General features: G+C 40.7%; 1 protein-coding gene across 1 annotated transcript in view; it reads right to left on the reverse strand.

Annotated features, from left to right (window-relative positions):
- Positions 1-24302, reverse strand: part of SLC2A12 (solute carrier family 2 member 12) — a 62128-nt gene that overhangs the window by 6114 nt on the left and 31712 nt on the right. The window contains exons 3-4 of the mRNA XM_003255741.4: positions 13561-13683; positions 8779-8911 (exon numbers count right to left, since the gene is read on the reverse strand). Coding sequence (XP_003255789.1) covers positions 8779-8911; positions 13561-13683 — 256 coding nt within the window. The remainder of the gene's footprint in view (positions 1-8778; positions 8912-13560; positions 13684-24302) is intronic.

The raw sequence follows: 24302 nt of genomic DNA on the forward strand, positions 1-24302 counted from the left end.
TAAGCTGATGGCCACCCACATTTGACTCTAACCCCTAGAGTCTCCAAATTTCAGACTTACATATCCAACTGCCTACTACTAATGTGTCTATTTGATGTCTAATGGACATCTCACAATATCTCCAAATCCGAGCTCTATTCTCTCCTGAGCCCTGAAACCTAGTCGTCTCTCAGGCTTCCCCATCTCACCATCTGTCCAGTTTCTCAAGCTAAAACTTGCAGTGTCATCCTGACTACTTCATTGCCTTACTCTTGTATCCATTTCATTCATATTTTTTCATCTGTTCAATGCTGAGCTTCGATTATATGCCAAGGAATTGTTCCAAGTGTTGGGAAACAACAGTAAACAAAATACACAAAATTCCCTGGCTTCATGGAATTTAAATATAGCAGGAAGAGATAGACAGTAGACCAAGTAAAATACAGTGTTTCTGCTTTAGTTAAAACTGAAGGATTGGAAAGTGGGTGCAGAGTTGGCTACACAATTGGGATTTGAAATAGAGGGACAGGAAAAGTCTGATGGAGGTGAAGCAGCAAGACAGGTGGATATCTAGGGGAAGAGAATTCGAGGTAGAGAAAACAAGCCAAGATCTGGAGCCTTGAGCATGCCTGATGTGTCTGGGATGCAGCCTCTGGCCTATGTGGCCGTGAGAAAAGAAGGGGAGATTAGCAGGCTGTGCAGGGCTGGAAGGGCATTGGAAGGCTTCTGCTCTTGCTGGAGAGCCACTGGACGATTGGAGCAAAAGAATACCTTGATTGCATTTTAAGGGATCATTCAGGCCACTGTGTAGAGAACTGATGGGAGGGGACAAAGGCAGAAATGGGGACCAGTGAGTGGGTATTGCAGTAATTCAGGATGGAGATCATGGTGACTCAGACCAGGGCAGCCATGAAGGTGTTCAGGCTCTGGATATATTTTGAAGTAAGAGCCAACACAACTTCCTGATAGACTGAATGTGGAGTATGAGAGAGTCAGGAAGGACTCCAAAGTTTGTGGCCAGAGCAAGTAGTAGGATAACATTGACATCCACTGAGGTGGGTAAGGCTGTGAGAATAGGTTTGAGAACATCACAGGTTCGATTTAGGGCATGTGAGGTATTAGGTATCTGTTAGACATTTGGAAAGACATGTAGAGTAAGCAGTTGAATAAACAAGCCTTGAATTCTAGAGAGATAGCTAGAGACATAAATTTCAGACCCTGGCATATCAATGAGATAAAAACTGTAAAATTGGCTGGACGCGGTGGCTCACGCCTGTAATCCCAGCACTTTGGGAGGCCTAGGCGGGCGGATCACAAGGTCAGGAGAACGAGACCATCCTGGCTAACAGGGTGAAACCCCGTCTCTACTAAAAATACAAAAAAATCTGTCAGGCGTGGTGGTGGGCACCTGTAATCCCAGCTACTCGGGAGGCTGAGGCAGGAGAATGGCGTGAACCCGGGAGGCGGAGCTTGCATTGAGCCGAGATGGCACCACTGCACTTCAGCCTGGGCAACAGAGCGAGACCCCGTCTCAAAACAAACAAACAAACAAAAACCTGTAACATTGACTGAGATCAACTGGCCAGTGAGGGTGATAGAGAAGTGATCAGAGGACTAAGCCCCAGGGCACACCAACTTTAAGAGAGGAAGCAGAGGAAGAGAGACCCATAGGTAAGAGACAACCAGGGGACGGGTCCCAGAAGGCTGTGAGGCAAGCATTTCAGGAAGGACTATCCCCAGCCAAACGCACTATCTCCAGTCAAATGCTAGGGATAGTCTAAGATGAGGAGTGAGAATTGACCACAGAGTTAACCAACATGGAGGTAACTGGGATGTTAAAAAGTAATTTCAGGAGTGGGGTGGCCATAACAGTCTCATTGGAGCAGGTTTGTGAGAATGGAAAGAGCAGAAGCACAAGTGATGACAGCAAATATAGACAACGCTTTAGAAAAACTTGGCTATAAATAGTACCCAAGAAATAGGGCAAAAGCTGGAGAGAAAAGTGGCACCAAAAGACCTTTGTTTTTTTTAAAAAAAAAAAAAAAAAAGATGGAGAAAGAATCACAGCAGGTTTCTGTGCTGATGAGGAGTAAGTAAAGATGCAGATGATGCAGCAGTGAGCCGAGAGAATTGCTGGAGAATGTGCCGGAGAAGGGAGAGAGGAGAGAGGGGGTGAAGGGGGCTCTCATAGGAAGGACTGCATTCCTACATAGGCCCTGGAGGAATGGTCATGTATGTGGAAGGTGGCGAAAGTTTCCTCCTGATTATGTCCATTTTCTCAGTGACGTCAGAAGCAAGGCCATCAGTGAGGAATGAGGATGTGAGGAGGTTTCTGGAGAGAAAGTGATCTGGAACTTGTGTCTAGGAGAGAAGCAGAGTTAATAGACTAGGGATATGTGTGATTGCCACATGTGATTGAAGGCCACTTAAGGTCCGTGGTCATGATGGAAAAAGAGACCCAGCACTAGAATTGCATGCTTTCCCAGCCTCCTTCAGCTGGATGGCTGCAGACACTCACTATGGCACACTGTAAAGTGTAAGTCAGATCATGTCACTGCCCTGCTTAAAATCCTTCAGTAGCTTCCACTGCAATTAGAATGAAACCAAACTCTTCACTCAGCCTGCAAAGCCCTGCACACTAGTCTCTACCTACTTCCTAACTCACTGTCAAAGATTACAGCCTTCTTTCCATTTCTGGAACAAGTCAAGTGTGTTTCTGACTTAGCCTTTGCACTACCTGTTTTTTCTGCCTGGATTTTCTCCCCTATCTTCCAAGATTGGCTCTTTATTACCCAGGTTTTATCTTAAATGTTACCTCTCAGAATAACCTTCTCAGATCCGCCCAATTGAAAGTAGTCCTTTAGTCACTTACTATCTAATCAGCATACTGGAAATCTCATGGTGGTTGTACTCGCTGGTAATGTTATTGTAGAACCTAGATCAGTGCCTGGCACATAGTAGATGCTCGATAAATATTTGTTGAATAAATGAATTGGATGGATGAATGAATGAAGAAATGGCCACATCAAATTAACCGCTAAAAGTGGAAAATAAGTTTGCCTCAGAACTGAAATATTTACAAAACATTAAGTTGTTTGCTTTCTCCATTTGTGCCCACTTAAGCTTGAGGGGAAAGTAAATCATAGCTGAAACAGCAAATATGGCAAACATCACATCCCATTTTGAGTTTGTAGCTTGCAAGGCAGAAGTTCAAAATAACATCTTTTCAAATTACATTATTGCGGAAATCTTTTCTGACCTCTCAGCTGAGTCACTGTTTATTTTATAAGAAACTTAACATCCTTGGAAGAATATTTGTTTTTCAGCTTTTTAGAAAGAGGGGTAGAAGAACCCAACTCCAAATACAGAGGAAAATGCTAAGCAATGTGTAGTATCATGTTTGAAGTTAACTTGATATTGTAGTTTCCTTTCTTAGAAATAGACATTGGGATTTCTACATCAGGACTGTTGCCTTGGTGACAAAAGTTGATTCATTGTTTTATTAACTTGTAAATTCATGAAGACTCTCTTAACTCAGCAGTGTCCTTCCTCATTCTTCAAGTTCACCTCAGCTTCTGTGCACAGGCAAGTTCCATGGGCTTTCTGCCACCTCGCATTTCGTTAACTAATTTGATAACTTACTGTATTTTTTTGTCTCTGACATTTCTCTCTTGGAAACCTTGTTTAACATACATCCTTTAGATACTTTGGTCAATTTACATAAGCCAGGCTGCTCACATTGTCATTTTAAAAGCTTTTGCCAACCTGTTGGTTCAGCTCAGAAGAGCCTCTGGCTCACTAGTATTGCATGAATAAAAGTTAACCGGGAGGCCAAGGTGGGCAGATCACGAGGTCAGGAGATCGAGACCATCCTGGCTGATACGGTGAAACCCCGTCTCTACTAAAAATACAAAAAAAAAAAAAAAAAAAAAATAGCCAGGCATGGCGGCAGGCGCCTGTAGTCCCAACTACTTGGGAGGCTGAGGCAGGAGAATGGTGTTAACCTGGGAGGCAGAGCTTACAGTGAGCTGAGCTCATGCCACTGCACTCCAGCCTGGGGGCAACAGAGCGAGACTCCATCTCAAAAAAAAAAAAAAAAAAAAAAAGTTAACCTACCATGTGACGCAGCAATCTCATTACTGAGTATATACCCAAAGGAAAATGAATCATTTTACCGAAAAGACACATGAACCCATATGTTCATTGCATCACTATTCATAATAGCAAACATGTGGAATCAACCCAGATGTCCATGAGCAGTGGATTGGATAAAGAAAATGTGGTATATATACACCATGAAATACTACACAGCCATCAAAAAGAACAAAATCATTTGTAGCAACATGGATGGAGCTGGAGGTCATTTTCTTAAGTGAACTAATGCAGAAACAGAAAAGCAAGTACTGTTTGTTCTCACTTATAAGTAGGAGCTAAACATTGGGTACTCATGGACATAAAGAGGCAAAAATAGACACTGAGACGACTGGAGAGGAGAGAGATGGAGGTGGGCAAGGGCTAGAAAATTACCTACTGGCTACTATGTTCACTACCTGGGTGACAGAGTCATTCATACTGCAAACCTCAGCATCACGCAGTAAACCTTTGTAACAAACCTGCACATGTAGCCCCTGATTCTAAAATAAATGTTGAAAAAAAAAAATTCTAAAAGCACCTTTTCCTTTTTGTCCTCAGTACTGGGCTTCCTCATGGTTTATAGCTAGTAGGTATTACTACTGCTGTGATGACTTTAAAATGTAAAATTTTTTGCCATCTCATCCTTCATAATTGCCTTTATTTTTGTTCTTCATTACAAACCTTGCAGTTCTCCTATAGTCTGTTTGGAGGTCCACAGTACCTTTGGCTTTTGGTCCTCTCCTAATTTGCAATTTATGACTTTCTTGGAGAGGGTCTGGATTTAAGTTTGAGTAATTGCATGACTCAAAAGTAACAGAAATGTGATTCTTTCAAAAACATTTCGTAAGTCAGAATTTTAATAATTTAGACAGATTCTTTCCCCACCCCAAATTCTGAATTAATAAGTTCTGTTGGGTTTTAGATACCCACATCATATGTTCTTAAGGAATATCTTATTCTGGAAGCCTACTAGAAAGAAAGATTAGATTTCCTTGAGTTCTGTCATTGAATTTTCATTTGGTTTGCAATTTGATACAATCTGACAACCCTATATGAAAAAAAGGATTTGAAAGTTCTTAATCTTATACAGAACATTCCGCGTTCAAGTTTGACTTTTTTAAGAGAGTACAATGGGTTGTGATAGTAAGGGAGGCCTATATAGTTTCATTCAATTAATTAATTGCTACTTTCTCCCTGCCTCAATTTTTTAGTTATTTTTGTTCACAATAATTCACAAAATTTTACTTTTTGTGTGTGTGTTCTTTGAGACAGGGTCTCACTCTGTCACTCAGGCTAGAGTGCAGTGGTGCAATCACAGCTCACTGCAGCCTCGACTTCCCAGGCTCAGATGATCCTCCTACCTCAGCTTCCTGAGTAGCTGGGACTACAGGCGCAAGCCACCATGTCCAGCTAATATTTTGTGTTTTTGGTAGAGATGGGGTTTCGCCATGTTTTCAGGCTGGTCTCGAACTCCTGGGTTCAAGCGATCTGCCTGCCTTGTCCTCCCAGAGTGCTGGGATTACAGGGGTGAGCCACTACACCCGGCCACAAAATGTTTAAAGGAATTTTGCTCCCTGAGTTAGTAGATGAGTAGTTCAAAGGTGCATATACACAAAGTGGATTTACCATGAAGCCAACAAAACAAGTTATAAAATCGAACAGTGGATACTTTTTAATCATCTACCAGAAATCAATATTAAGCTAGGTAGGCATTGTAGGAATTACATAAGAAAGATAATGGACAGAGCATTCCTGGAAACTAAAACTTTATTAATTAACAAGGTGAAACCACAAGAGTTCTAGCCAATGCAGTATAGAAGAAAAGAGGGCTAGAAGATACTGAAAATCTAGGACAAAGGATTACTCTCCAGGGCTAGAGCTACTCAGGGCTTCAAGGATGAGTACCTGAGTTGAGTCTGAAAGCGTAAGGATGTAGAGCTGAATCTTCAAAGTTAGCTAAAATGTAGGAACAGAAGGAGAAATCAGGAGATTAGAGCCGTCAGCCAGGAGGCCATCCAGGAAAGAAGATTGTTTCACATGAGCTAAAAGAACTTCAAGAAAGAGTAGGTATGATAGATTAAATGTGGTCAGAAATTCTTTGTCCTTCATCTCTTTCTTCACCCGTTGTATCTAGGCTGCCCTCAGGACTTGTGCTGACAATAGAAAGTGGTCAAAGTGATTTGTGTCTTCCTGATGTAAACTCAGAGAGACTTGCAGCTTCTTTCTGCCTTCACTGCCTTGGAAAGCTGCCCTGAGTTTGACATGTGGGGAAGCCACTTTGCCTCCTAAAGTATGAGAAGCCAATGAGGAGGACTAAAGCTCCCCATTGACAGCCGGCACCTGCCACCTATGTGATCAAGTCCCGTGTGATTGTGGGCCCTCCTGCCCAGGGAGACGTGAGTGAACCCAGGCAAAACAAGCAGAGGCACCACCCAGCCAAACCAAAAAATCATGGGAAATAGTTGTTTTCAGCTGCAACATTTGGGATGCTTTGTTATGCAGCAATGGATAATTGATGTGAAACAGGCATAAGAAAGGATGAGAAATGGAGGAGTACCAATAGATTTGGAAGTCATCGGTGTCATGGCATCTCAGTTATGGAAAAACCTGAATCCATGAGGAATGTTGCCAGTTTACAGGTGGATACATTGAATTATCAAAATCTGAGGCCATTGATGATTTAAATCGTATTTGTAATTGATAGCCTTATTCAGAGTCTAATGCTCACCAAGAAATCCAATCATTTTGACCTCTATTTGGATAGAGCCAGGCAATGCGTTAGTTAGTCCAAGGATATAGCCAGCCTTCCTCACAATTTTATTTCCCATTGTAAATGAATCATTTTCATTTTATATTTTTGAAAACAGGGCCTCATCTGTATCAAAAAAGATTAGCCTTATAATTTGATTTTTACCTTAAGCTTAAACTGGGAGAATTTTTTTCTGCTATTTCTAAAGTAAAATATTTTAAAAATTAGACCATCTAAAAGTATATAAAGCACAAAGTGAAAATTTTCCACAATCCTACTTACTATACCCCCAATAAGCCAGGATTAATGGTTGGTTCAATATAAATACACATGCACACATATACCTACTAACAATTCACCTATCAGGTTTACTCTTCCTTCAAGTAAAAGCTGAAGAATCGCTATGCCCACAATATCTGTAATCATACATTTCTCTCTACTGTTTTCAAAGTATTTTTAAAAGAAAATCACAAATTGTGAAAATGTAGTTTCCTCCCATTATATTAAAACCCAAGAATAAGTATCCCTGCATTTCTAAATGGAATGAAGTAACCCTAGGAAGAGTAACAAGTTCTGCTTCATTCTTAGCCCCTAGGTCTCCCCTCTTCCCCCAGGACATGGTTTTGGCAATTAGAGCTACTGAAACAGGAAAGGGAATTTTCTGCCACCCACTTCTAAATTAAATGTTTCACTTCTAAGTTAAATTGTTTAAACAATCTCTCCTTGTGAAATTTTTTAAACCAGTTTTCTAAATGCCTGTTCATATAAGAAACTTATCTTTCTTAAAATTACCTTAAATGTGCAATATTTAGAACAACGGTAGATGGTTAAGCCTGAGAGTTTCTCTGCTAATCTTAGCCTTAGCAAGTGTTTAGGGCACAGAGAAGGAGCTATAAGTCTGATAGAGATGGAAAGGCTGAGACCCAAGGTCCTAGCCCAGAGTGAACATAGTATATCTACATTTCCGGACCCACCCGAAACCCCAAACAAAGAAAACTTGTTGGGGGGAGCTAGACAGACGGAAGAAGTTCTGAGATAGTTACTGAGTAGAGCTTTAAAACGTTCACCCCTTGGTTGGGGACTGGGTGGGGGAAGCGTTGGGGGGCGGTGAGGGATAAAAGACTACAAATTGAGTTCAATGTATACTGCTCCGGTGATGGGTGCACCAAAATCTCACAATCACCACTAAAGAACTTACTCTGTAACCAAATATCACCTGTTCCCCAAAAACCTATGGAAATTAACTTTTTTTTAATGAGATAGTTTTAATCAGTAGCACAGCAGATTCACATCCTCTATACAACAAAATTAATTTCAGAAAAAAATCAAGTAAAACAACAATAATAACAGTTTCTTTTTCAGAAAAGAAATGCAGACAGTGAAAATATTAAACTTTGTTCTAGTAAAAATTATTACATTACAAAAAAGGAAAATATGGTTTAATGCTTTTTAATTACAATGATGTATTTTTGTTTTTGTTCCGTATAAAAGGAAAAAACTTGTAACCTTGTACCTACATATTGGTTGGTCACAGTAATGAATAATAGCATTACAGTTTGATGATAATTATAAAAGGCTAACATGTTAAAAAACATTCCAATTGTAAAGATTTTATTCAAATTCAGTACAACATTTCATCAATAAGTGAAAATTCCCACTTGTCAATCAAATACATTCACTTTGTAGTTTGAAAAAAAAAAAAAAGATTCACTCATTGGGAAGAAATGGTTATTCTTCCTCAGCGGAATCACCCAAATTAAAGACAAAGCAGGGAAATTGGAATTAGGCACTGAGACGTAGTCTTACGCTAAAGGGAATGTCCTAAAATAATTTCAGATATTATTCCTTTGCTGTATATAAAAGCGGCACTTTTGACCAAAGAGTATTGTTCAGAAACCAATGCATGTAATACTTACACTTTTGCTAGCTCCATTGATATTTGTTCCAAAGAGCATCCCTTTGTCTCAGGTATAAACATAACAACAAAAAGCAGGGATGCTAGACTCATGATTGTATATATAAAGCACACCCATGGCAGGCCAATAAGATCTATAAAGGACAAAAGAAATTGATTAGAAATGTGTTTTGTGTAGCTTTGATCCCATTTGTGAACAGCCACTTAGGGCATACATAACACCATATGTATTTTCAAACATGCCAGCAGTATCCAGGAAAATAGAAATCACAAATTTAAAATGTAGCCAGCTCTGAAAGTGTTACTTTTACAGACTACCTCAGTTTTCTCTGTTGAAGTAAATAGCAGTCTTGTAATTATCACAATTTACACCCAATGTCATCTTCTTGGTGGGCATGTCTTTCTGTTTCAAAATGGCAATGTGTCTTTATTAATATAAAAAAGCACATGCAAAAAAGGAACCTCAAATCATGGAAACATATGATGTAGAAGGTAAAATCTCTCTTCTCCCCCTCCACAGTTCCCCTCTTGGGAATCGCCATGGTAGCAGTTTAGTTTCTGTTTGGTGGACAATTTTTCCCCCTCTTGCTATCATTCCCAATGGTGGCCATTTTTAATGACATTTGTACAGATGGATTTTTCTTGGAATGAGCTCACCCTTCTTTGCTGTGATTTGAATAAATCATTTCATGCTGGCAATATTTCATCATTTTTAATAGCTTGCAGTGTATTTGTAATGTTTCTTCCTGGGTTCAGAGAAAATAGTGATTATGGATCCAGTAAAAGCCATCAACTTGCCAAGATGCATCACAAGAAGCAGGATCCTCAAGATTCTGATGACTCTCATCTGCAAACTTAGTTTTTCCACTGACCACTTCCAGCCAAAGATACAGTCCCTTTGTAGTCATGGACCAAGTCAAGGCACATTCAGTGGTGAGCAGTGGCCCCCACAATGCACTTGAGTCTGCCATTTGCATTGTGGCAGCCCCTGACTCAGCAGCAGAAGGTCTAGTGTGGCAAGGAGTAGTCAACTACGAACAACAAGATTTCACAAATAGCCTTTAACAGCTGCAGCCATAAACCACAGTTGGTCAGGCAGGAAAACTGACTGAGCAGTTGTGTACTGAGGCAGTGTTTGTAAATGCAGTGTGAAAGAATCGAAGCATAGTAACTACTTGTCAGTGAGTTGTGCTGAGGTTGGGAGAAGCAGGAAGGAGGAACCGCACTACAGTTCTTTTGGCAATTTTAATTAAATTCCTGTCTCTCTCTGCTTTTCTAGCTGGCAGAGGGTATTGCCCAACTGATTGCTTAATAAAATCCATGTAGAATTGGGTCTCCTTCCCTCTATGGAGCTTAAAACCAGAATATAGAAATTGTCAAAACCCTAAAGGCTGTCTCATCAAATTGTCCCCAGTTTTGTTTGAGCACTTTGAGTAACAGGGAGCCCACCATTTCACGAAGCCTCTTATTGCCCTGTGAAATAGTTGCATCTGCTAAAAAGTTATTCCTTGCTTAGATCCTAAATCTGCCTTTCAGAGGCTGTGCTTTGTCCTCTGGAAGGACACACATTGAATCAGCTCTCCCCACCCCTTCTCCATGACAGCCATTCAAATATTTGAATGCACCTCAGCCCTTCTCTGAGAATCCCCTTGTCCAAGTCAAACATCCTGAACTCTTCAACCATTCTTCCCACAGCCTAGGTTACTGCCCCCGCCATTCAGGTTGCCCTCCTTCAGTGAACACACTGCAATTTTTAAATGGCCCTCTCGAGATATTTTACTCAGAGCTGAATGCAATACTACAATTGTGTCATGATCACTGCAGAGTACATTTGTCTATCTGGAACAGTCTGCTTTTATTGATACAGCTGAAATTGCATTAAAAATGTTGGTATTTAAGGGCTTGCTGCCAAGTAGAACCTCACATCTTTTAGATCCCTCTATCCCACACTTGGAAACTTTATTTTTGAAAATAAGTAGGAAATGTCAAGCATTCCAATTAAATGTCATCTAAAGGTTTTAGATCATTCTAGGCTTTTTGTTTTTAAGTGGATCTGTTTTCCTAACATTTGTTCTAAAAGCCCATACAGAACTTCTAAAGCTTCACTAGCTCCTCCAGTGTATTAGCTATAGCCCTCCCAGAGATGTGTGTCATCTTTCCCAATCCCTCATCAATTCCATTTTTTCTTTTATATTTCTCTTTCTCCACATCAAATAGCAGATGGAGGGTATGTGTGTGTTGTGTATGTGTGTGCGCATGTGAAGGTGGAGGGCATGTGTTTATGTGTGTGATCTGAGTAGGACCAGTTTCTTTGTTTCCTTTAATCTTGAGCTATTTCTCAAAAGGTAGGATAGAAACATTTGAAAATGTTATATAAAAACCCAAACCATGCTTAAATAGTAACCCCAAAGGTTAATTTCCAAAAGTGGATATACTAAATATATATGTGTGTATGTGTGTGTGTATGTGTTTATATGTGTTTATATATATGCACATGTTTTCAGCAAACATCCACTTTTGAAAATTATATCTATAAAGACAATATATATGAAATGAATAAATTGGGTTATTTGTTTCATAGAATTTCCCACAGTCTGGATTTTCTTGATTGTAGTCATGCTGCATGTTCCTCATCTATATATGAAATAAAGAGAAACTGACTCATTGGTCAGTTTTGGTGGATACTGGGGAACTGCCACATTATTTTGAAAACTAGAGAATAAAGAGAAAGTTTCAAGCACGTATTTTACCTTTCTTGTATGATCCACACTTCAGGATAGCCAAATAGCTAATGAGAAGAAATTTCTCTTTAGAGAGGTATTTCAGATGGAAATGGAGAAGGAATGATATAGTGAGTAGGTCTGGGAAATGATCATCAAAGGAGGCCAACATGACAAACAGCGAGACAACCAGACCTCATGTGCCTCCTGTTGGCAGTTCACACGGCAGCAGCTGCCACAGAGTTCACCAACAAATGACATGTAAATCTCCTCAAGCCTCTATCTTTTTTTTTTTAATAAATTTAGGCTTTATTTATTTATTTTAGCTCTATCATTCTTTGTAATCCCCAAAGGGTTTCCCTTCTTACTTTGCTCATGTTTACAAGTTGGAGCTAGGAAAACAAGGTGAATGCTTCTGTTTCTGATTTGATCCCTAATATTGGGTTATTTTATTATAATATATAAATCTAATTTGTGGTTCCTTTAGATAGGACTGCTGGATGGAACACATAAACAGCCATTTTTTGTTTTGCTTGTAACTTTTTTTTATGCCTTCCCTTATTTCTGACATAGGGATCCTCAAATTTTCTATACAATACAGTTGAATTTCAGGCTTCAGTGGAAGTAACAAAGAGCCTGACCTTATTATAGAATCTCCCTGCCGGGCACAGTGGCTTACGCCTGTAATCCCAGCAGTTTGGGAGGCTGAGGCAGGTGGATCACGAGGTCAGGAGTTCGAGACCAGCCTGGGTCAACAACATGAAACCCCATCTCTACTAAAAATACAAAAGAATTAGCCGGGCTTGGTGGTGTGCACCTGTAGTCCCAGCTACTTGGGAGGCTGAGGCAGGAGATTCGCTTGAACCTGGGAGGTGGAGGTTGTGGTGAGCCGAGATCACACCACTGCACTCCAGCCTGGGCAAGACAGTGAGACTATGTCTCAAAAAAAAAAAAAAAAAAAAAAGAATCTCCCTTCTGCTGCTCTCTATCCTTAAATTTGATGAGATCCCCTTTGAAAATAAAAGTTTGTTATTATTACAAGCAATTCTGCCTGACACCTAAACATGACTTTTGTTATTGTGGATTGGTTTCTCTTTCTCCTCAAGCCTCTATCTAAATCTAATAGCAATTTACAAGAAACATAAAAGACAGAGAGGAGGGCTAAGCGTGGTGGCTTATGCCTGTAATCCCAGCACTTTGGGAAGCTGAGGCGGGTGGATCACTTGGGGTCAGGAGTTTAAGACCAGTCTGGCCAACATGGTGAAATCCCTGTCTCTACTAAAAATACAAAAATTAGCTGGGTGTGATGCTGTGTGCCTGTAATCCCAGCTGCTCCAGAAGCTGAGGCAAGAGAATCATTGGAACCCCAGGGGCTGGAGGTTGCAGTGAGCCAAGATCATGCCACTGCTCTCCAGCCTGGGCAACAGAGAGAGACTGTCTGAAAAAAAAAAAAAAAAAAAAAAAAAGAGAAACAGAGAGGGACATGTGACATGACTATAATCAACAAAATTCAGACTGGAAAATTCTATGAAATAAATCATTTGTTTTTTAATAGATTTTTAATTTCTTTAAAAATATAAGGTATAGGAGATGGAGACAAAACCTACAAATTATGACTTATTTCAGTGACTTGTAAATTACGTATTTGGGTCATGATTCAAATCATGTATAAAAAACAATTATAAGACAATTAGAACGTGAACACAGACTAGGTATTTGATACTAAGGGATGATTATTTATATTTTTAAGTGTGATAATGACATTGTAGTTATATATTTTTGAATGTCTTTTAAAGGTCTATGCTGAAATTTTACAGAAAAAACAACATTGCATATGGGATGTGACTCAAAATAATTGGGTAGGGGGAAGAGCAGGTGGGGTTATAAATAGATTTAGATTCAAAACTGTGTAAATTGGGTCATGGGTACTTCAGGGTCATGGCCGTTCTCCTTCTAAGTGTGTTTGAAAATTTCCACGAAAAAATGGTCTTTAGGTGGGTGTAATTCCCGAACATTTGTCCTATGAGGACCAAAGACATTAGAGGAAAACAAAGACTTCTTACCAGTTACAGTCAAAAATGTCAGCGAGATGAGGAGATTGATGCCCCAGTTCATGCTAGAAGTTAAAGCCATGGCTCGTCCTCTGATCCCACCAGGAAAGATCTCGCTGAGCACCAGCCAAGGCACTAGAAGAAAGGGAAGAGTGGGTGGTGGACAGCACATTTAGCGAAAACCCATTGAATCTGAGTGCCAGCACCCTGATCTCTCCCTGCCCTCGTCCTGCCAGGATTTGTGGTTGGGAAGCAGGGCCATTTCCTACCTCAGCAGAACAGGACAGTAAAGGGACGTGCTGCCTCCTCACCTCCAGCCAAGGAAGAAAGCATTCACAGAAACATTAGGAGAGCTGGACCATGGTCCCCACGCATAGGGTGAGGGGCATGAGGTGCTGGTATCTGACGCAGGCCCAAGAAATGCAAACCGCAGGGGCCGAGGCAGGGGCCACCTGCCTGGCAGCAACAAGAGAGCCAGCTCTGGACATCTGCCAAGCACAGAAGCCTCAGTGCCAGAGCCCAGGTGTACCTGCTGTAGGACTGGGCTGTTTCCTCAACTCTCTCCCCCTGACCTTGGAGGAGTCAGAAATCACAGCTAATGAGTGGGTAGGAAATGGAGCCAGGTGGGCATGAGGAAGCCGGCTACTCTCCCTTCACCGACTTGGGCGTCCTGGCCTGAAGCAAGCTGGATGGAGAGAAGTTCTAAATTAAATAGAGCTTCAAGATTTGATTATTGTACCAGACTAAACATTTGAATTTCTAGGAAAGTCTTATTGGCACCAAAACTCATCAGAGGACTTTTTATTATCTGAGAGTGACAAGGAACATTATGGGGCTTGCCTGATGAGATCAGACGGGGCAATAAAGGAGCAAATTAACTTGTCTTCTGCTCACAGCCTATCAAACCCAGTTTGCCTAATAAAAAACAGCCAGGAGTTCTTACTGTGGGCTTTTACAAACATTTTTACAACCTCATCTCATTTGATCCTCACAAACCCTACAAGGTAGGAACTATTATGATACCTCTTTTATCAAAGAGGAAACTGAGGCTTAGAAGAGTTAACTTGCCAAGGTCACAGAGCACATAAGTGACAAAGGTGGCATTATCCCTAGTAGTCTCTGGAATTCATGCTTTTTTATCACTGTGCTTTCTTGATAGTGACTCAATAAATATTTATTAATTAATAAATAAATGTCGAGTGTAAGCATCTTTGATTCAGTGGAAAGAAGGCCTTTGGCCCTGCCCCAGCTCAGGCTCACTGTTGGCTGATTCACTGTGTTTCAGAAGACCAGCACTGATTTATCAACCAACTACACAATTTTATCCCAGAAGAGGGTCTGGGAAGAAGAAACTTGAAGCCAAGGGGAGGCCGCTCTGGCCAGCAACCACCTGGGCTGCCTATGCCAGAATCCAGCAGTCAGCCATGCCTCTAACTTAAAATTTGCCTCTCCTCACAAGATTATGCCCTGTAGAAAAAACATCTGCTGGGTGTAAATTTGCTGCTTTAAAGGAAAAAAAAACTAAATTGGATTGCAGAAGACTGGAAAAATCTATTTTTCTCTTATATTCTCCAAGTGAATCTATGCAGGGTTACCTTTCATGCATGGAAGATAATTATAATAAAAAGTAGTATAATTATTATTGTTGTTCTTATTAATGGGGAATTCAAAACTAGGAAACCGCATGTCTGCCACACTCTCACCTCACCTCTCTTCCCCTGCCCCTCTCCATGCTAAAAGACCTTCACTAGATTCTTGCAGATTATATCGTTGGTGGAATCGCTTTACTTTTAATGAGACCAGTTTAGTGCTCAGGCAACCCTGTCTTGAGCTTTGCAAGACTGAAGATCCAGCTCTGAGTAGACTGATATCTGCATAATTCTGGTGAAGCCTTTGTAATGAAGACCTGTCCTTGGACAAATGCAAGATAAAATTATATAAATCCGATTTTTAAGCTAAATAATATATGCCATGGACCAACCTCCCTATACCCTTTCCTGGCATGGGTATTCGATGCTGGCCAGGTGAAGCTGAGGGTCCCTACAACCATTTGCTTTAACAGCCATGAGGAGGAGGTGGGGTAAAGGGCACTCTCATTTTCTTTTAGTAGAGGAGATAGCTCAGAGTTTCTTGTTCCAACTTCCATCCTCACCTCATCACCTTTCAAAGCTCCTTCTTCCCCTCCCCATCTTTCATCATGGTGGCCTTGATTATTTAGTGAGGTTTGGGGAGAATCATTGCTGGGCTCATCAGAACCACCTAGGCCTCAAATGAAAATGAGTTGATCCTGCTGTGATAGAAAGTGGACCTCGCCAACAAGAAGATGGGACAGTTGCACAAAACACCAGTTGTATGTGCTCAGTCTGAACTGCCAGGGGCTTGTCGAGATCCATATTGCAAGCCTGTCCTAGACATTCATTCAATATAGCAGCTAAGCCAAGTCCTCCAGTAGTTTCACCAGTCAGCGAGCAGTGAGTTGAATATTGAAAAAGAGGCTTCCCTCAGTCTCTGTTCAAAAGGAAACTTGTCAAGCAAGCCTTACACCTGATGCTTCCAAAAATAACTGTATTGTTGCTGAAAGAGTCTACTTCTTTTTTGATTGAATGAAGGAATTAAAGAATTGATGGCTTGGTTTATCTAATATTGACAAACTGGATGTCACAAAAATTGACAAATGTTTTGAAATTTGACAAGGATGGCTCAACCTCCCAATGTGGAGCCTGCCAAGTTAAAAATAAGAATATTGAGCCTGTAATCCCAGCACTTTGGGAGGCTGAGGTGAGAGGATTGCTTGAGCTCAGTAGTTACAGACCAGCCTGCGCAATGTAGTGAAACCTTGTCTCTACTTAAAATAATAAATAAAATAAAATAAAATAAAATAAGCCAGGTGTGGTGGCACATGCCCATAGTCACAACTACTTGGGAGGCTGAGGCAGGAGGATCACATGAGCCCAGGAGATCAAGCCTGCCCTGAGCTATGATCATACCACTGCACTCTAGCCTGAGCAACAGAGTGAGACCTTGTCCCTCACCCCAAAAAAGAGAGAAGATTATTTAAACAATGATTCCAGATTGTAAAATCACAGGTTTTCAGCTCCAGAGAGAGGGAAATACAAATCTGAAAGTATCATGTGCAGCAAGATAGACTCACTGAAAGGGTCAGAGTCTTTCAATGGCTGACCTAGAAGCAAGACAGTGCCAGAATCTCATCAACCTTGATGTTCTCTGGAAAGATGCTTTCAATACCTGAAGCAGAAGCAGTGGAGAAACTCAGTTTCAGTTCATAAGTAAGGACTGAAACTCTTATTCATTCATAAGAGGTATGAATCATTACATGGGGATTTAATGTGTTTATGTTTATAATAACAGGTGGGAGTTTTCTTAAAATCACTAATTCCTTTTCCCAATGAGATGGCCCAATTTCTCCCCAAGGAAAATTAAATTATTGCCACAGGGGAGGGCTCCCTTTCACTACCACAGCAAAAAAGTAGCGGCTCTCTCTGGGCATCTTCTTTATTCCCTACCCCGATGACAGGCCAAAAGGGGATGCACATTGTCCTATTCGCGCATCAGGAATCCACAGAGCACTCGTAACAGAGACACAGTGAACTCTTCTACAGTGAGCGCAGCCACTGGAGTTCAGCAGGCACTAAAATTATTCTCCTTGACTCCTATTACTCCACTTTCAATCCCATCGTTTCAGGACTGCCTCAGCAATTCGTACTCTTATAAATGTCAGGGTCTGCACGAATCTTGAAGGTCTTGTCTATGTTGCAATAATGGAGGAAGTTTTGGACTTGTGGGGGGCGGAGGTGTGGTGATTGTTTACAGATATGAAACTCATATTTCACATGGTATTAAATCATCAAGGCTGCCTATCAGAACTTGCCTGATCCAGATGAAATCCACAGACAGCGTGCTTATGGCTACACAGAGTGTCATAAAAAGATCATGAAGGGCAAGTTCGTTGAAGTCTCTCTGTCTCCGGTTAAGGACACGGACTTGGATTCATAGGGATATTCAATGGAAATGGCGGCCCTGATACTTGTGTGTTTCCCCCTCCTACCTATTTCAGGTTCCTGCCCCAGTTTTTCCCACAGAAACTGTCATTTAACCTTCTATGCCTTCAGATTTAAATTCTACAGCTCTCTAGGCACACTTTCTGTTTGGCTTGAGTCCTTCCTAAACCACCTGGCATGCTAGCCCAGGATTTGAAAGGCTCACAGAGGTCTTGAAAGTCTTGCCAGAGAACTCCTAACAATTTGGAGGAAGCTCTACACTCAGACTGCAGAGTTTTCAACAACTTGATTTGCAAAGGAGCCATGCCCTATACTTTGTAGGAGTGAAAAATCCTTGGTTTTTATTGCCTTTGTAAGCGGCAAAGGAGTAATTCAAATGTGAATTTGAGAGGGACTGTGCCCATCCCTTCCAACCAGATGTTTAAATTCTGGCCTTATAAGTTGCCTAAGTGGAAAAATTGGGTTCTTTAAAAATAAGTATACGACCAGGTGTGATGGTTCACTCCTGTAATCGTAGCACTTTGGGAGGTCGAGGCAGGTGGATCGCTTGAGCCCAGGAGTTCGAGACCAGCCTGGGCAACGTGGGGAAACCCCGTCTCTATAAAAAAATACAAAAATTAGCCAGGTGTGGTGATGTGTGCCTGTAGTCTCAGCTACCCAGGAGGCTGAGGCAGGAAGATTGAGGCTGCAGTGAGTGATCTTTGAATTTTAAAATCAAATTAAAAATATGATCTTAAATTGAAATTTCTTTTTACTCTAAGAGCTTCCAAGAGTTTTTCTGAATTAAGTTATTAACAGGAGATCTAGGCTGCAGTGAGCCATGATCATGCCACTGCACTCCAGCCCAAGCATCAGAGTGAGACCCTGTCTCAAAAAAATAAATAAATAAAATAAAAATAGGCCAGGGGCAGTGGCTCATTCCTGTAATTCCAGTACTTCGGGAGCCCCAGGTGGGCAGATCACCTAAGCTCAGGAGTTTGAGACCAGCCTGGCCAGCACTGTGAAACCTCATCTCTACTAAAAATACAAAAAATTAGACAAGCGTGATAGACAAGCCTGTAGTCCCAGCTACTTGGGAAGCTAAGGCAGGAGAATCGCTTGAGCCCAGGAGGTGGAAGTTGCAGTGAGCCGAGATCACACCACTACACTCCAGCCTGGGAGACAGAGCTAGGCTGTCTCCCCCAAAATAAATAAATAATAAATAAATAAATAAGCCCCACTATAGGATAGCATCCCCAACATTGGCAGTGATGTGGTTGCTTTAATTTCTTTTTCTTTTTTGTATTCTCAGTCTCCCTGAGTCATATCCACTCATGGCCTTTTGTAAAAGAAATACTTTTTCAAGAATATTGTCTTGGATTACTTAAATTACAAACTAAAAAAGGCAATTAAATAAAGGCTCAATGTTCTCTAATCTTTCTGTCCTAAAGATTTCTAGTCAAAACCAACTGAAATTATTTTTCAAAAAAATATACTAAGGGAAATTGGACTAAATGAAATAACCCTCAATAATGAATGCTAGAGTGAGCAGGCACCAAATGTACTTTTTAAATGGATGAAAATTATTGTTCTCAAGATTAATTAAAATATGGGGAGTTGAAAAAATGTTGTAATAGCAATGTCACTTAATTCTTTAAGTAACAGAAGTTATTTGTAATAATATAGTGCTGATAACTTGATTAGATGATGCTTTATTTTTTGTTGAAAGCAAATTATTGGAAATATCTTGACATAAAATTATGATTATCTAGGCTTTAGACTCATTTTTGAACAGCTACACCGATATTTCCAGTTGTCTTTTTGACTAGCATTCTTAGATTTTTACAATTTTGAACATGTATCAAAATAATATTTCTGGTAAGAACAAGTGTGCTTTCTTTTAAGTGGGAGAACAGTTATAACTGGAGAGATGGGGAAGGAGAAATATCAAGAAACAGATTTTTTTGAACCTGAATCTCTGGAAATTGATTTGCTTTGAATTATCATGGAGGGAGTACGCTTCAGAAAGTAAACTCCATAGAGCAGTGGTCCCCAACCTTTTTGGCACCAGGGACTGGTTTCATGGAAGACAATTTTTCCACAGACAGGGGGCGGGGGGGATGGTTTTGGGATGATTCAAGTACATGACGTTTATCATTAGATTCTCATAAGGAGCGTGCAACCTACATCCCTTGCATGGGCAGTTCACACTAGGGTTTGCCCTCCTATGAGACCCTAATGCTGCAGCTGATTAGACAGGAGGTAGAGCTCAGCTTCACTTGCTCACCCATAGCTCACCTCCTGCTGTGCAGCCTAGTTCCTAACAAGCCACAGACCTGTACTGGTCCAGTCCATGTTCCAGGAGTTGGGAACCCCTACCCTGGAGCATGCATACCCCAATTTGCAGACCACTGAACTAAAAGTTCAAAATGCCAAGCCAAAAAGGAAGGAGCTGCAAGAAATTAATCTTTTCTAGTTTGTACTATAACTTAAATGTCATGGCTTTGGAGATCATATTTGATGTTGTACATTTTTCATTATTGATACTTTAATTAGGAAAGTATTATAGTTTTAAATGTTGCAAATTATCCTTGAAAAATCCTTAACATTGAGTCATGGAAAGCAGTAAAGTAACACATGAATACTTGTGTTTATTAAGATAGTATTAAAACCTTAGCCTGACACTTTAACGTCTTTTACAGTCCAATATTTATCATTTTCAAGGTCATAGAACTGTAATTGGAGTATCAGACTGAGAGATAAGTTAAACACTGACGTATTATATGAGCAGTTGCCCATGGTGACAGGACTGATGGTGTCATTTTGCTTTACTTCTAGCTGTGCTTATGCTATAAAAATGTAGTTTTGAACTCTTTGGTTCTATTAGATACTGCTGCTGCATCACCTAACTCCAAGGGGAAAACAGGATTTAATTAGCTAAGTGCACCTATTTCTTTAAGTTTTTCCTGGTTGTTTGGATGCAAAGTTAGTACAGAACCACATGGATGCTATTTTCCGTATGATAGTTCACCATTCCAATCACTCTAAATGACCTTTGACTTAATTAGTTGAGAAAAAGGAATAGTGTTTGTGTAAATACTGGTGATAACTGAAATTCAAGACTTAAAGGGAAAAATAAGATTTGAAAGATCTTAAAGGTAGATGCACAACATAAACTCACGTGACTATTATTGTGTAATGGCTACATTTAATAATAAAACCCTCCTGTTAACACTTTTACACTGTTGGAAACATGTGGGGGGTGGGGACCAACACACACACTGGGGCCTGTGGAAGGAGTGTGTGGGGGGAGGAAGAGCATCAGGAAGAATAGCAAATGGATGCTGGGCTTAATACCTAGATGATGGGTTGATCTGTGCAGCAAACCACCATGGCACACGTTTACCTATGTAACAAACCTCCACATCCTGCACATGTACCCCTGAACTTAAAATAAAAGTTGGAAATAAATATGTATTTAAAAAATAAATAACCCTCCCCTGTTCAAAAAATAACAATGTCTGAAATTGCCTTTTCTCTAAAGATATGTAATTATCTCATAAGAATGGTGGAAGAGGAAGATGAGCAGAGAAAAAGCCTTTGACTGTGGTGGTTCTGCATGTTAGGGACCTGGAGCCTTGGAGGAAATCCGAAGAATACCAGAATCTTTTTTGAAACACCTGTGCTTCTGCAATGTCAGCCTCTTTGCCTTAAACCCAGTAGGTCTTGAAATGAAGCCACTAAGTAAACTTCCAAATTAGAACCTGCTGCTCCACATCCTTGGAGCTGTCATAATCTTTAGCTGTGCAAATATCCAATGAACAAATTCTTTTAAGAGCCAGAGTTATTTGTTTAAATCTAAGTTTAAATTTTATGGCAGATGACTCATGCTTCCAACATTGATACCCACCCTCCAGTAGGCTGGTTCAGCTCCATAAAACCAAACAGAGCAAAAAGCTAGGCTCTATGGTCTTTGAGTTTTTCGAAATTCTAGATTGTTGTTTCGAATAAAAAGGAAAGACATTTGAGTTTTAGGATATTTGGGTTGGGAGCCAATTCTCTGTGGGTCTCTCACATTTCTTTATGTCTTATGGGAAAAGGCACTGACTGTCTTTGCTCTAGGCTGTCTTTCCAAGGCTGTTTGTATAATAGCCTTGTTGTAGGCTGCATAATAAATAGTCTTGGAGCTAGAGATAGTGTCACCCTCTGGAGCAAAGGGCAAGTTTGTTGACTGTCCGCTAAAGACAACATCTCCTAGAAAAAATAACCAAAGAAAAATAAATAAATAAATAAAATAAATGAGATAATGTCTCCATCCAGGGAAGACATCTGGGTGGCTTACTCTCTATTATGAAAAATGTGGGTTTGCTAGGCTGGGGTGTTCCCTCAAAAAAAAAATTATGTACAGGTATCATCTGGCCCCCTTCATGTTGACCTGTACTGGGGCTTGGAGAACCTGGGCAAGTGTTGATATTCTGGCTATTGCTTTGCTATAGAGAATAAACTGCCCTTTGTCTCTGACCAAGGAGTCTTGTGTTTTCTGTCAACATCATTAAACTGTGACAGGCTAACTTGTTGATATTCTAGCTATTGCTTTGCTATAGATAATAAACTGCCCTTTGTCTCTGACCAAGGAGTCTTATGTTTTCTGTCAACATCATTAAACTGTGACAGGTTAACTTGTTAGCTTGCAAGTGGGGTAAAATCTCAGCCCCTTATAGTTATTGACAGTTTGATTACTTGTGGCTATGGTATGATTTTTCTACAAAGATCTTTTAGTACTATTATCAACTTTAGGTTGCCCATTCACATCTGAGAGATTTAATGTGATTCTTAAGGCTGAGATAATCCATTGAAATATTTCTATAACCTCTAATGTTTAATTAGGTAAGCAAAAACACCTCCCTCCCAAATTCCAGATTTAGATTGTCACATATTTTTCTTGGGAAAACCATGAAGGAATTTCCTCCAATCTTTTTGGTAAAGAGTCAAGTTTAAATATATTCAATTACATGAAACCAAGGTAGGAATAATTATCCTACCTTGAATGGGCTATTCTCAATCTTTTTCTCAGAGGAAGCTGGGTCTTATATTTGGAGAAAAATATGGAAAAACTTAAAATAAATTTTGTCTCACACTGTACATTTTTTTAAATGGCCTTCATTTTAGTGACTCTAAAACATGAAACTTCTTCAGTCACTAAATATTGGAGATGGCCTTGCATCCTCAACTTAGTAGCTTTACCCAGAAATAATTTTTGGCCAAATGTGTGTGAGGTTCCACACAAGCCACATTCACCACTCATTCCCTGGATATTGGGTCAGAGTCATACCAGAGGAGATCAGGATATCCAGCCCCAGACTAGGCAGCTCCCCCTTAATTATGGAAGCTGAAAGAGTTCTAGAAAGAATTTTTTGATTCATCCAACAAATATTTATTGAGCCCCAATTGTGGGCCAGGTGCCATGTTAGGCCTGAAGAAGCCAAAGTGAACAGATGTTTGCACAGGACATATGGTCGAAATTCATTGCACCAACTTAGAAGAGTGGACATTTAGGCTGGGCGCAGTGACTCACGCCTGTAATCCCAGCACTTTGGGAGGCCAAGGTGGGCGGATCACAAGATCAGGAGATCGAGACCACCTTGGCGAACACGATGAAACCCCGTCTCTACTAAAAATACAAAAAATTAGCTGGGCGTGGTGGCGGGCGCCTGTAGTCCCAGCTACTCAGGACACTGAGGCAGGAGAACGGCGTGAACCTGGAAGGCGGAGCTTGCAGTGAGCCGAGATCGCGCCACTGCACTCCAGCCTGGGCGACAGAGCGAGACTCTGTCTCAAAAGAAAAAAAAAAAAAAAGAAGAGTGGACATTTTTATGTTTCTCAGCCTATATCTCACCTTTCATCTTTCACCAAAGCTTCATGATTTTCTGTAAAACCTGTCTGGTTTCCTAGGAAGCCCTCTGGACTGCAGGTGACCTAGGATTGAACTATATTTCTCTAAGCCACAACCTGGTCTCTGTGGTCCTGACTCAGCTGGATTTATGTGTAGAGGGAGGGAAAGAAGACCACAGCATCATAAATCAATAAAGGGCTTGAAGCACTTCCTGTGTGTCCCAGAGTGACTTAAGCAAAATGCCTGTTGAAGTCAGCGCTGGCATTTTCAGAACTGTTCGCCTCATGTCTAGACCACAGCCAGACATTTAAAAACACTAATGACTAAGTGTACTAAGTCCATGCCACACGCCATGCACTGAACTAGGGGCACTTTATACAGATTCCTTCATTTAACTGGACAGTTAGGCCATCAAGTGGATACAATTGCCCTGTTTTCTAGATAAGAAAACTGAAAGCTAGAGAGATCAACGGACTTGCCCTAAGTCCTACGTGGTGGTGCTGGATTCAAGGCCAGGCAGTCCAATGCCAAAGCCTGGTCCAAATTCAAACACAATGGCTTTCTTGCAGCTCTCCTCACCCTTCAAGCTCATGTCCTCAAAGCCATCTGACCTGCCATTAGCCCTGCTTCAAGACCCCCTCCTCCGAGATTGTCACACTGCTTTCTTCATGCAAACCTTGGCCCACATGTTACCACCTCAGAAACATCTTCTGTTACTATCATATCGGAAATAACCCTCCTCCAAGCATGCCCTTTCACTTACCCTCTTTTATTTTTCCTTATCACTCTTATCTCCACCTGAATTTTAACACTTCTCTCTCCTGAAACTGGATCATAGGTGTGTTCATTTTTTTTTTTCTTTT

Source organism: Nomascus leucogenys, chromosome 3, assembly GCF_006542625.1.
Source record: "Nomascus leucogenys isolate Asia chromosome 3, Asia_NLE_v1, whole genome shotgun sequence".
Lineage (NCBI taxonomy): Eukaryota > Metazoa > Chordata > Mammalia > Primates > Hylobatidae > Nomascus > Nomascus leucogenys.